The sequence below is a fragment of the Diabrotica virgifera genome, chromosome 1 (assembly GCF_917563875.1).
Source record: "Diabrotica virgifera virgifera chromosome 1, PGI_DIABVI_V3a".
Lineage (NCBI taxonomy): Eukaryota > Metazoa > Arthropoda > Insecta > Coleoptera > Chrysomelidae > Diabrotica > Diabrotica virgifera.
Genome location: NC_065443.1, coordinates 3,423,827 through 3,438,353, shown reverse-complemented (window position 1 = coordinate 3,438,353; position 14,527 = coordinate 3,423,827). Strand labels below are relative to the sequence as shown.

Below are 14,527 nucleotides of genomic sequence, written 5' to 3'. Positions count from 1 at the left end.
ACAATTACTACACATATTTATATTACATAAAACTAACATTCCAATTTATTATTTTAGGTACTATTTTTACTTACTTTTAGCTTTTAGTGTAACATAGTACACTATAATTACTACCTATACATATTTATATTACATAAAACTAATATAATTTATTATTTTATTTAAGAATGAGCCACAATTTAAGTTTGAAGTTCAATTTATTTGACGTTTCGATTTCCACTTTGAAAATGGTAACTCCTATTTAAATCAAAATATTTAAATCAATTCAAGCTAAAATACAATCTCATAAAAGTAATAAAAAAGAAAAGTGCACACAGAAAAAGAAAAAATCAAAATTTCAAATATTCAAAGTGTTTGTCTCTTTAATAATCGGCCCTCTATTTGACAGCTCCACAGTGTTGCCATATTAGTTTAACTTATTTTTATAATGTTGTTAACTTCATTCTTGTTTTTAGATACTAATATGAAGCTAGCCAAGTTAGTTTAGCTGATAGTGCATACCACGAGATATTCTTTGCTCCAACTACCATTATTTTACATCAAAAACATACTAAATTAAGAGGATATGTGATTGTAGAAGAGAATGTAAATTAAATACCAAAAAACGATTTTATTTTAAATTATTAGCAGAATATTTATGTTCATTGAAAAATTAGTTTTTCTTTTGACTGTTCTTTTCAAATTGTATGGGTCACACTATCACTACTGAATTTTTAAACATCTTAACAATGCAATGTGGGGGGCTTTCCCACGTGGGTGGTCTAGACTCCACACAAAAAAATTTTTAATTTTTTTCGCGTATTTATGTTTTATTGTTTTATTTTATCGCATTTTTTTAAATTCTCGTTATTGACATGAGCTGTGCACAGTTTATCAAGTTATTTAGTGATTTCAGATAACACTGAATTCATCTTCACAATGAAGATCTCGCTTATATTATTCCTATGTTTAAAATTAACTAATTCAGGTATCATTCAAAGGAAGTACCCGGAAGATCCCCCTTTTTACGAGACTTACGAAACTGAGACACCTCCGTATCAGAATCAAAACTTCTCAGGATTCATTCACCATAAGGAGGTAAAGAAAACAAAGGAGAATGCAAGATTTAAACTGTATGATTTAACTCTTCCCTATTGTCAAAGGTCTGCGAAATGTCAAGTATTGAACTACACCACTTGCATGGGGGGCAAACTTCCATACCATAGCACAACTTTGGACTTAACAAACCTAAAAAGTCAGGAGAAAGTTCAAGAAAAACTACAACTCTATAAGTACTTGAGGTATATTCCTAAATGTTGGGCTGTTATACAGCCTTTTTTATGTTCGCTTTATATGCCCAAGTGTGAAAATGATAAGGTTGATTTGCCTTCGTATGAAATGTGTAAAATAACTTTAGAGCCTTGTAAGATATTGTATAATAACTCAGTTTTTCCAGAGTTTTTAAACTGTGAGGATGAACGGTTGTTTCCGACCAAATGCAAAAACGATATACATGAAGTAAAATTTAACACAACTGGCTTTTGTATGGATCCGTTAGTGAGGACAGACAAACAGGAATGGTGGTATCCTGATATAGAAGGCTGTGGTCTAAAGTGTAAAGATTCGCTGTACACAGAACACGAACATTACCAAATACACAAGTTAATAGCTTATTGTGCCTTACTAAGCATCCTTTGTAATGTTTTTACAATTACAACCTTTGTCATAGACTGGAAAACTGCTAACAAATACCCAGCTCTAGCCATTTTTTATGTGAATGTCTGCTTCTGCATTTCATATGGGGGTTGGCTAGTTCAATTTTTAGGCAGTGAAACTAGGGAAGATATTATTTGCAAGAAAGAAGGAACCTTGAGGAAATCCGAACCTAGTGCCACTGAAAATTTGTCTTGTGTAGTCGTTTTTGTCATGGTGTACTATTTCATGATAGCTGGATTGGTGTGGTTTGTGATTTTTGGGTATTCGTGGCATATGAACTCACTCCAAGCTTTGGGTAAGTCATTTTTTGATACAGAAATTTTATCAATAGTAGTTTTAACACTTTAAGCGCCATACACAATGTTGAATATTAAAAAGATTACCCCCAGGCCAAGCAGCAGTTTCGCCATTATGCAGTGGTTCCTAGGGACCTTCATGGGCCCATGGCGTATGGGTAACTTCCTACATCTGCCCGTAGCAGGTTGACTGCCATGAGTACCAAATGTGGTACACAGTTAACTTGCCATTTATGCTGCAGCTCTTCTAGAGCTTGTTGACCCATGAGGCTATGGCGATTTTTATTTGTTAGTCTTTCAAGTTATATTGAGTACTAAATTTGGTCTCAATATTTCAGTTTATCTTCCAGAGTACCATACATGGTACTCAAATGACTCTTTGGCAATGCAGCGAAAAAGAGGCTGGCAGTCAACCTGCTAGGGAACCGCTATGCCACTTAACATGTCAAGGAAATTTTGATTTTGGAAGATTATACATATATTATGTGATACTTTTTTATCATTGTCTTCGTCTAACCTTTAATATAGCATGTAAAATGTAGACTTATAATTGAATATAATAGCCAATTACTAATTTTTTGTGTCTTTTCCTAAGTATTTTATTTCACTTCAAGAAACCACCTTTTTCCCAATCAATAATTGATTAAATAATTAAAGCCATATAAATATGTTTCAAGTGTCATTAACCATACTTAATCAGACTAAAGCCATTGAAAATTTATTACTGCATGCTTGGAGGTCAAAAAGATATGAAATGCATAAACAACAATGAGAAACAAAACAGAGATATGTTATCAGCAGAATCTATGCTCTTATCCTTTTATAAAAAAATGCAAAAATCATAAAACCTTGTTATTATCTGATTTTAGTATTTTTGCACAAGGTGTAAATTTTGTACTATGCACTTCAAATATGAGACAAAATATTAATTGATTATTATTAATTAATACGGTAAAGGATTCCCTGTACGTTGTTAGCACTACATTTCAAATGCCTCTAACTGTTTTATGGCATCTTCTGTAAGACTCCACCGTTCTACTTCATAGAAGAGGACACTAAAGACATAACACCTAAGAATTCTTATGAATATATTGATACTTAAAGATATGTTGGAGAGAATCGGTGCCTGAGCAAGCAAAAGAACAATGATATATCAATTAAGATGATAGCAGTATTATAGCACCTCACGCTCTCCAGTCTAACTAGGAGAAGTATTTTATGTGTGAGTCCTTGTACCAGGACTGCATGTGACAAGCATTTTGCAAATTTGTAGCCTCTGTAGCACATCAGTGTGCTATCAGGTGGTGCAGGATGGTCTGGAGCATTGGCGAGGTGGAATGGTTCTTGATCTACTTGGATCAAACCCCCTCCCCCAATTATTTGTAGCATTTAGATGTCATTTTCTAAGGAATGTGCATGTCTCACATTCTAGGTTCGATTCTATTGCTTGCTTGCATAAATTCTGTGAATGATTCATCATTCATATAGTAGTGCCATTGCATGATAGATAAAAAAATTAACTGTAACAGTTTTTTGTACGCCTAACACTTCGTTTCCTTCTACTAATCTTTCTTCTTTTCTATAACACTTTTTTTAGGTAGATTGGTTAACAAAATTAGTTTTTGAACATATTGGGAGTATGTTTAAATACAAAACTCAATGTACTTGACTTCTACTAACCAAAAAGGTATGTTTATGTTATATTTAATACTAATAATGATTTTAATACTGAATATTATCATGGGAGATTTTAATGCAAAGATCAGCGAAGGAGAACAGGAAGATGTCATAGGAAAATATGGTCTGAGAATGCAAAATGAAAGAGGAGATATCGCCTGGTGAGAACAATAGTGACGAAACTTCAAAATGAACATGAACATGAAGTTTTGATGAAACTGCTAAACAGTATAACTGACTAATAGGTAATCATTTTGAAGAATGCTTCTAGTCATTTAATTATATTAAATATAATATGCTTCTAGTCATTTAAACCAATTAATCGAAGTAATTTTATTTGAAGAAAAGATGGACATATTATACTACAACAGTTTCGTTTCTGTTTTAAATAATTAAAAAATTTACTTTTAAAAATAAATTAAATGCATCAAATAAAATATTTTATTGTTCACACCAGTTAAATTTACTTTAAAAAATAAATTAAACGCATCAAATAAAATATTTTATTGTTCACACCAGTTATTCGCAAAATAAAATTAAAGTACAATAGAAAAATAACAAAATAAGATCTTAAGTGATAATTATTAACATTATGTCTGTTAACAAGAAAACGATAAACATGATAAAAGATAAAAAGTAAGCAAAAGAACTATGAATGCGGTAAAATGAGGTGACTTTGACAGATTTTGTACTTTAATCCTATAAAAATCATATTTTATATTTTGCTACATTTTTGTATATGCAAATATGTTATAGGTTTTGGCGTCTACTTTCAGTAGCTTAGATTATAATTACAAGAAAATAATCATGACTTAGAAAAAAAAAGTTCACCCCATCTGGGGGGAAGTTGACCTTATATGCTTTTTGCCTGTTAAACTTATTTTTCTTTTAGGTGCGGTTAATTTGACCGTTTTTAAACCATTTTTTCTTAATTGGATATATCGGTGGATTTAACAACCCTTGGAATATTAATTCTTTTTTTTTTTAATTTAAAAATGAATTCTTAAATATTTATAAATTTGATTAACTATTTAGTGGTTATATAAATAGCTTCAAAACAACATTATAAATTTGAATCGTTAAAAATAATTTTAAAAATTATACAGGGTGGCTGAAGTATATCACAATAGATCTTTTTCTATGTTTATGGTCAAATTCACCCCAGCGGTCAAAGTAACCCCATTTTACGGTAGTAAAATTAAATTCTACATTTCACTCACGTATGTTTCATATTTCAAACTACTAAAGAAATGATTGCGTGTAGAAGGAATTGATTTATTTTGTAAGACTTCTTTTTAGAAATGAATATTGGTTCTCGATAGTGTGGAATTAAACAATACTGATCCAAAGTGAATAGACGCTTTCTTTATATGCTATTTCTAAGTACCTAAGAACGATTGAAATTGAGTTTCTCTGTAAAAAGTTTTATAAAAAAAAACACAAAAGCAAAAACGACCACACAGACAAAAGTGCTCATTCGCCACTATTGCACATTGTACTACTATCTTTAATAAAATATCTAATATTTCAAATACATGCAAACACGGCGTAATTACAGATTCGCCAGTGTTGATATAAAGTTTGGTGTGCTTTCGTCGTTAATGCATCTAAATATTTGACAAATTCACAATATCATAAAGACTTTAGGCGCCCTCTATTAATAAGGAAATTAAATAATTGTTAATGTTGTTCTGAAGCTATTTCCTTGTGGAATTTTTATGATTAACTATTTAGTGGGAAATAAGCCACAATTAAATTGAAAAAATAATTTTATTAACGTTTCGAAGCCCAAATCGGGTTTCGTTGTCAATAATAAATAATAAATGTAATGTGTTGTAATAAATTGTAAATAATTGTTAGCCGATATTGCACATAAAAGAGGGCATATTTAGATGTCGGTTGATGGACTTAACTCAAAAACGTTGATTTTCATGTTTCACCACTATTGTTCTCACTAGGCGATATGTTGGCATCTTTTTGTATAGAAAAGTAACTAAGCTGTGTTTTTAAACCAGGAGGAGTAATTCAAATTTACCGTGCTGTAATGCTTGTTTGTAATTGGCCTAACCACAGGCAAATTTAATCCACTGTTATGAAATTTTGACACTAATGAAATTTATTAAATTTTGACACCATTCATAGGGTAATTAAGTTATATCAGTGATTTTTTGTGTTTTCTGCATTACTCCTTTAAGTTATAGATTTTTAGTCTGTATTTACATAAAAAACAGTTATTTTTAGAACTCTTTAGCGACATATTAGTATAATATAATATTTATGGATTACCGTCAAAGGCCGAGATGATCAACCAAAAAAGAAGATCTATTTGGTGATTTTTCTAGTGACTTTCTTGGGTGTGAATCTGTCTTTTTAGTTTACTCCTCCTGGTTTAAAAACAAGGCGTAGTAATAACAAACGCAATTTTCAAACTTCCAAAGCATCGTCTTTACACCTGGAGATCATCAGCAGATACACTTAAATGAGTAATCGAAGTGCAGATGTACTAATAGATCATAATATTTTAGTAAGACAAATAAGACCTATGCCTAGATAGAGAAAAGATGTCAATTGATACTGTAAAACAATAAATAACTAGTGTGTTAGAACAAACAATTAAGTTGAGATCAAGCAAAGAGGCAAGTACTGAGGAAAACTGGACGAGAATTAAAGATACATTAAAAAGACTTCAAGAAACAAAATTAAGTGCAGTAAAAACAAGAGGAAAACAAGGGTGGATGACAGAAGAAATACTGAGACCCATGGACCGGAAGTTTCACAACCAGGAGATTTTCTTTCTTCTTTCCTCGATGAAATACATGGACATTATCTATTTAAAGTAATATTTTCAATATTATATTCTTTTTCAAGAAAACTATGTAGTAAAGTATTTCGACTCAGTTTTTACTAATTTTTATTACAGATTTTTATAACATTTGACGAAAAGTCCTGAAACTGTGTTGTTTGTATGTTCTAGGTAAAATACAGGATAGAGTAGACAGAAAGAGAGCCTATTTCCATCTTGTAGCATGGAGTTTCCCTTTGATCTTGACTATAACCACCATGGCCATAGGGGAAATTGACGGCGACTATGTCACTGGTATCTGTTTTGTTGGATTTTTAAACAAAGCCGCTAGAGCTGGATTATTACTGATGCCGTTAGCAGCTACAATGGTTGTATCTGGGTATATTATAGGAAAGGGTGAGCACATTATGATATAATAAACTAGAAGTCAAACAATTAGGCATGCACGTACAGGTACAAACTTGACGGCAAACAAATTCAACAAATTTTTCCTCATATATTAGCTTTTTTGCTACCGTCAAATTTGGCAGAACAGCGCTGTTGCCAAATAAAAAACATTTATTTACCAAAGCTGCTACAACGTACACTGTTTCTCTTTGTCTTTAAGAGTGTGAAACAAAGATCTTTACTATAAGTGTCAAACTGACATTTTCCGATATAAGGTTATGTAAGATGTTTGTTTGTTTATTTTTTTTCTTCTTCTTTTATGGCCTTTGTGAGCTGTGCCCATTTAGCCAGCAACATTTCTTAAAATTAACACCTAATTAAACCTACCATACAACAAGACCAATCAAGGATAGGGCAGGGAAAGTGAAGTTGGTGAAAAAATAAACTGTTGTTAAAATATAGGTAAACTAAATAAATATAGTATAATGTGAAAACAATAATTTGACATTATATTTAATCTCAATATTATGAGAAACGTCAGTTACCATTTACCATCTGACCAAATATAATAATGACCTCATATAATCGTCACTACTACTTCTAGCCTATAAACTGCTCGCTGTAATAGGAATGGCATGTCAAACAAATCTGAATATTCCCTATAATCTGAATCTATGACTTCTATTTTACCACTATGTTTTGTTTAATTTTTTTGTGTTTAATTATTTTATGGTGATACCGTGTTCTTCAAAGCGCCTATCTTGTCATTACCAAAACAATACATTATGACTGAAATATGGATTTGAGAAGAACCATAGCTGCATAATGCTGTATGCGATTTTTAAAATTGTCTTTTGTTTTCAGGACTCCTTCTTTTGATCAAAGTCAAAATAGAGAGTAGAGAAATTATATCTGAACATTCTAGTAGGAAAATTAGATCAAATATTGTGCGAATGGGAGTATTTACTATATTTATGATTGTATTTTGTGTGATAACCTTCGGTTATCACCACTACCTCTTTGAAAATTCAAATCAATGGCATGAGAGCCTACAGAATTATATTTTGTAAGTATAGTTTTTTGTTTTTATTGTTTCATTTCTGGACCTCGGAGGTAAACTAAACTATGTCAACATGGTGTTATTTTGAACAAGTTCCTTTAATCCTTTTATTCTATTGGTTGGATTATATAAATTGGTTATACAGGGTGTTTCATTAATAATTGTCCATATAGTAACTGGAGAAACCTTAGCACAAAATATGAAGATTTAACCTAAAACACTTAAATAAAATGTAGTTCCTTACTGAGTTACAGGGTGTTTTATCTAAAAATTTAAAAACTATTTTTGCTCAGCATTTTAATACTATTTGACGTATCCTTTTCATACTTGACAGAAAGTGCGACTACTAGACACTCTACTAAATTATGATAAACAAACGTTTCTAGCTACTACCAGAGGCGTACGACAGAGGATGGTGAATGGTTGACCCTTCTCAAATTCTACGCCACTGGAGGAATTACTAGTTTAGTGCCATTTTTCGATTCTACAATACTTTCTACATAAATAATATACACTTCATTGGTAACGATAAAGTCATTAGTTTTCGAGATATTTGAAGTTAAATATGAAACGGCACAGTTATTTTGATTAATTTATGATATGATCCATATGATTAAAATTTAAAAATTATTTGTACCCAGTACTTTAAAACTATTTGGCGTATCCGTATCATACTTGGCAGAAAGTGTAGGTACTATTATTTTTTTTTTTTTTTTTTTTTTTTTTTTATTATTTATTATTTATACATATGACCTGGCCTCTAGTGACTAATCCAGGTCGTTTTTTCCTGATGGGATTACAGATATTTTTTTTTTATATTTTTACATTTTTTACTCAACTATTAAATCTATTTTTACAATTAACAATTTGCCATAATCTATTAATTACGTTTAACAAACAAATTTAAATAAACATTTTAAAATATTTTTGGTACTATCAACTCCCTTCTAAGTTATAAAGACAGTCCCTCTATTTTCAGAAAAGAGTTGGTAGTTTTTTTTTTTTTTTTTTTTTTTATTTCATAAATTATGTATTGAATTATTATTTTTATTTATTTATTTTATATTGATTTTTTTTGAATTTATATTTTATTTTATTTCTTTTAACTTTATCTTACTCAACTTCATCAGGGTTGGATTATTGGTTGTCTTCTTCTATTATTATAGATTTCTTGTTGTTTTTTAGATATTATTTGTGTGAGATTGTTTAATATTTCAAAATATTCTTCATTTTGTAATATATCTCTTATTTCAATTCTTTCTAATCTTCTTCTCATTTCTCTATGTTCTTCATTTTCTATAGTATTTTCACAATGTAACACTATATGTTCTGGTGTACCTAGTTCTCCACATTCACAATATGCATCATCTTTTAAGTTAAATCTTTCCAAATATGTTGGGTACGGTCCATGTCCTGTTAAAAAGTGTATTAAACCTTGTTTAGGATTAAAATAATTTGGAATGTTTTCTAATATTGGTATAAAATTGTATAAACGTCTAGATTTTGTTGAATTTTCCCATTCATTTTGTCTTTTTCTATTTATTATTTCTTTTAATTCTCTTTTATTTCTTATATCTAATCCTATTATTTGTATTATTTTTTCATATTTTTCTTTTTTTTAGCCAATAATTACATGCTCTTTTTTGTGTTTCTAAATGCATTGGCATTACTCCAGTTAAAACTGTGAGTGCCTGTGTTGCAGTTGTTCCAAATGCTCCCGTCATTCTTACAAGAAATCCTCTCTGAGCTCTATTTAATTTTTCTGCATTTTTTTTATTTATTAATCTATGTGCCCATACACTTGAACCGTACCCTACAATTGATGCAAGTATTGTACTTAGGTATATTCTCATCTGTCGGAACGAAATTCTATATTCCTTCTGTGCTAGACTAGCAATGCTATGCATGATCTTTGTTGCCTTTTCACAGACACAATTCATGTGTTTTGTAAATAATTTTTGTTCGTCTATTATAATACCTAAATATCTTGTTTCCATTTTTCTTTTTATTGTTTTCCCTCTAATTTTTTTAATTGGATCTCTTTCTAAATTTCCTTTTATTAAACTATATGTTGTTTTTGAATCTGATATTGTTAATTTTACTTTATTCATCCAATCATTTACTCTTATTAATACTTCATTTGATTTATTTTCTAATTCTCTTCTTGAGTTTGCCTCTATGATCAACAACAAATCATCTGCATATGCTATGCTTCCAAGCACTTCAGGATCTATAGTCAATTGTTCCAACAGTTCCTCTAGCATTACATCCCAGAACATAGGTCCACAAACTGATCCTTGTGGACATCCTTTTGTGATATGTTTTGTCTTCTTTCCTGTTGGACAGCTTAGGCTTGCATATCGGTCTTGACAGTAGTTTCTGAGACTTCCGTACAGATTCTTTGGACATCTCATTCTTCGAAGTCTTTCAAAGAATGACGGCCACCAAAGATTGTCAAAAGCCCCAGACACGTCTATAAAGATCATTAAAACATACTTTTTTATGCTTTCGTTTACTATTTCAAATACTTTATTTATTGCATCTTCTGTTGATCTACTTTTCCTAAAACCATACTGACCAGGATGTAATCCAATTTCTGTTCTTATTTGATTTAATTTTTTACATAGTAATTTTTCTTGTAATTTTCCCATTGTATTCAATAAACATACCGGTCTATATGATTTCGGTAAGGCAGGATCTTTATCTTCCCCTTTATGTACTATTATAACTTCTGCTTGTTTAAAAATATTGGGAAACCTTCTTTGTCTAAGACATTCATTATATAATGATGTTAGTACTGGAATTATTTGTTCCGACAATGCTTGAAGTATTTCAACATGAATATTATCCGGTCCAGGTGCCTTCTTTCTTTTCATTTCTCTCATACTTTCATATACTTCTTCTTCTGTGAATTCCTCTATTTCTCTTTCTTCTTCTATTTGGTATTCTTGTATCATTTCTTCTCTTATATTTCTTTGTTCTAATGTTTCACCTTCTAATTTATCTGGAGGTAATAATACATTAAGTAATGTTTCGGCCGATTCTTCCCAACTTTCTGTAAATGTTCCATCTTCTTTTTTTAAAGTAGAAAGCATTGTCGGACATCTAATTTTTTTAGAAACTATTTTATATGGTATTCCCCACATATCTAATTCTAAGTGTCTTGATACGAAGGTTTCCCAACTTTTAGCTTTTGTTATTTTTATTTCTTGTTTATATTCTTGTTTTAGTCTTCTATACTCACCTAGAAGGATTTGCCTCTCAAGATAGATACCACATCGTTGATATCGCTTTCGCGCATATCTAACTCTGCTTCTCATTCTTGTGAGGTTTTCCTTCCAGGCTGAGTTTTTTACTTTACTATTTTCTTTTATTTTTGGTATTGCTATATCCATTGCTTTTTTAATTTGTTTGGTTAATTCTTTTGTTGCAATATTTATATTGGATCCCCTTTGTACCAGACAAGGTGGTCGAAACTCAGACTTTAATAGTTCATAATTTGCTTTACCTATATTGTATCTCACCGAAGATATTTCCGTATTACGTGGATTCAGGTTATTAAGATTGAAAGTTATAAGGTTGTGATCACTTATTGTTGTATGCTCCATCACTTTCCAATCCTTAACTAGGTGTGCTACTGCAACATTTGATATTGTTATATCTATATTGCTAGCCGCACCAGCTCTGTTCTGAAAAGTTGGTGGGTTTCCTGGTTTATTGTGTACTATCAACTCTAGTTCATTAATCATATCTTCTACTAATAATCCTTTTTGATCTGTTTGAGTTGAATTCCACAATATTGATTTTGCATTTACGTCTGCTACAACTATAACTTTTTCCTCTCTATACGTTATAAATATAGCTCTTATCTTTTCCACGTATTCATCAATATCTTCACAGAACTGACAATATAGGTTAGCTATGATAAATTTACCTGCTTTTGTTAGCAATTCTACACAGATACAGTGTCGATCACTAAATTGTTTTAGAATTAGAAGTCTCATATTTTTATTGAATAATACGGTTACCGCCATTGGATTTTCTCCTATGCTTGCACATTGTGCATTAATTGGCATGTGTTGAATTTTTCCTAGTCTTGTGTATGGTTCTTGAATGCAAACCATATCAAGACTATTTTCTTCTGCTGTTTTTCTTATTTCATGTAGTACTGTGATACTTCTCATACCATTTATTTGTCCTATTTTTATATTGAATGTTTTATTTGTCATTAATTAATTTGGTTTGTTTTTTTTATTAATTTCATTTTGGGTTCCGTGTTTATTAGAATCGAATAAATTTTCATTTTTAGTATTTTATCACCATATCTGTGTATTTTATTATTTTTAATTATTTTATCTGAGTTTACTCCCTCTTCTCTGATACAATAATTTTTATTATTTTTAAAGTATTTTTGTTTTATATTATGATTTATATTTTTTGTATTTTTAGCATTTAAAGTATGATTTTTTGTTCTCATGACTCTGTTTTTAACCATTGCATCACATTGGTTTTTATGTTTTTGAAATTTTTGATTTTTTATTATATTAATTTTTAATGTTATAAAATTTAATTTTAATTTAATTTTAATTTCGAATTTAATTTTAATTTTCATTTTAATTTTAATTTTAATTAAATTTTAAATAATATTTATGTACCATAGTCTGTTTTTTGAATTAGACGATTTAAAAGTAGAGCATAAGTTGTACAATTTTTATTTTCTTTATTACATTGTTTTCCTCTGTGTTTGCAAGGTATGCATACCTTTGGCTGTCCTGTTTTATTACAATTTTTTCTTTCGTGATTTTCACCACAATGGTTACATGTTGTTTCTTTATTACAGTGTTTGCTTACGTGTCCTAGATCATTACATTTATTACATTTTGCTACCACTATGTAATCTTTTGTGTTTACACTTGTAAAACCAACATATGTTTTATTTATTATTAATTGTTTTCTTATATCCGGTGATACTTCTAATACATAATGGACCGTAGATTTCTCTCTTGGTCCTGTCTTAAATTTTAATTTACAATTGTTTGTAAAGTCTTCTTTTGTTATATTTTCAAAATTTTGAGTATATATTTTATTTAATATAATTTCTTCTTTTTCGTTGCTTGGTAAATCATACATTATTACTAGTGGTTTTCTTTTTTTTGGAAGTTCACATTTAAATTTTTCTTTTATTTTTTCATTATTTTTTATTTTTTCAATGTCTTCTAGTGTTGGAGTTTCAATTATTAATACTCTTCCTGATGTTCTCATTTTGTTTATTTTTAATTTATTTTTTTCTGGATCTAGAACTTTCGTAAGTTCTTCTTGTACTTTTCTTCCAGTTTGTGCTGTTTCACTTGTTATAAAAAGAGTGTTTATTTGTTTTTGTGTCTCTATTAGTTTTTGATTTTCAGTTTTATTATTTATTGGTTTTGATGTTATTGCAGCATATGTTTGTTTCGTTTCTTGTGTTTGTGTTATTTTTCTTAATTTTTCATATTCTATTCTTTGTCTATTATTTTCTTCTTTTAATATTTTTATTTGTCCTTCCATATTTCCATATTCCATTGCTAATAACATTATTCTATTTTTTAAATCATCTTTTCCTATTTTACTTAATCTTTTACCTATTTCCATTTCACCTTCAATGAAGTCAAGTAAGTCTTTAATTTTTGTTTTAGTATTATCAATATTTTCATTCAAATTTATATTTAATTCAGTATTATTTATATTATTATCTACAATACTATTATCTAATATTTCATTATTATTATTTTGAGATAAGGTATTAATACTAATTCTAAAACTATTTTCAATTATGTCATCTATTTGAGATGAATTACCTCCAAAAGAAGTAATTTTCTTTTTATCTCCCATTTTTTCCACTTTTTTACCTATAATTTCTTCAGTGTGCTCTTAGCCCTACCACTGAGCTTATTGTGGGAGGACCACGACTTATGGCAGTGGAGTGGTTGCCCGCCCCTAACCACGTGGAGGTGGCAGGAGTACTAACTACTAACACTAAAGAAATACAGGATACATACACAGATGTTCTTACCAAAAAAAAAAAATAGAAATGTTCTAACCTATTTGAATTTGGATGCCTGTTATAAAATCCTCCTCCATGGGGTTAACGTTTATATATATTACAACTAGTTGATGGGATCATCAAGGAGAGTTCGTTTCACACTTTCGTATGATTTGAGACTGTTAACGGGATTCTCTTAACGGGATATCAACAGATTTTATTAAAGTTTTGACGTCTATTTGTGTCACTTCTTCAGTAATAGCTTCACTGATTTCTTGAAAACTAACAATTTTTACCTTTATCTGGATATAAATGTAATCCTTTATATTATGGTCAATTAAATCACTAAAAAAGGATACTAAAGGAGACCAAATAAAGATTTTGATATCTATGTTTATCACCATGTACTAATATAGTTTTCTTTCAGTAAGAAATTCACTATTTCTGTGCGTAATAATAATTACTATATATATTTTGATATAAATATATTCTCTTGCACCTTTACAGCTTCCAAAATAACTAAAAAATCAATTTTCTTCTAAAAAACTTTGATAAGTACTTCGACGTCAATTTGACATTTTATAAGTATA

At 29.7% G+C, this 14,527-nt stretch overlaps 1 protein-coding gene across 1 annotated transcript in view; it reads left to right on the top strand.

The window, feature by feature from the left end:
* The window catches only part of LOC126886811 (protein smoothened), a 30,105-nt gene that overhangs the window by 274 nt on the left and 15,304 nt on the right, over nucleotides 1-14,527 (top strand). The window contains exons 2-4 of the mRNA XM_050653879.1: nucleotides 456-1,990; nucleotides 6,643-6,867; nucleotides 7,723-7,924. Coding sequence (XP_050509836.1) covers nucleotides 919-1,990; nucleotides 6,643-6,867; nucleotides 7,723-7,924 — 1,499 coding nt within the window. The 5' untranslated portion in view covers nucleotides 456-918. The remainder of the gene's footprint in view (nucleotides 1-455; nucleotides 1,991-6,642; nucleotides 6,868-7,722; nucleotides 7,925-14,527) is intronic.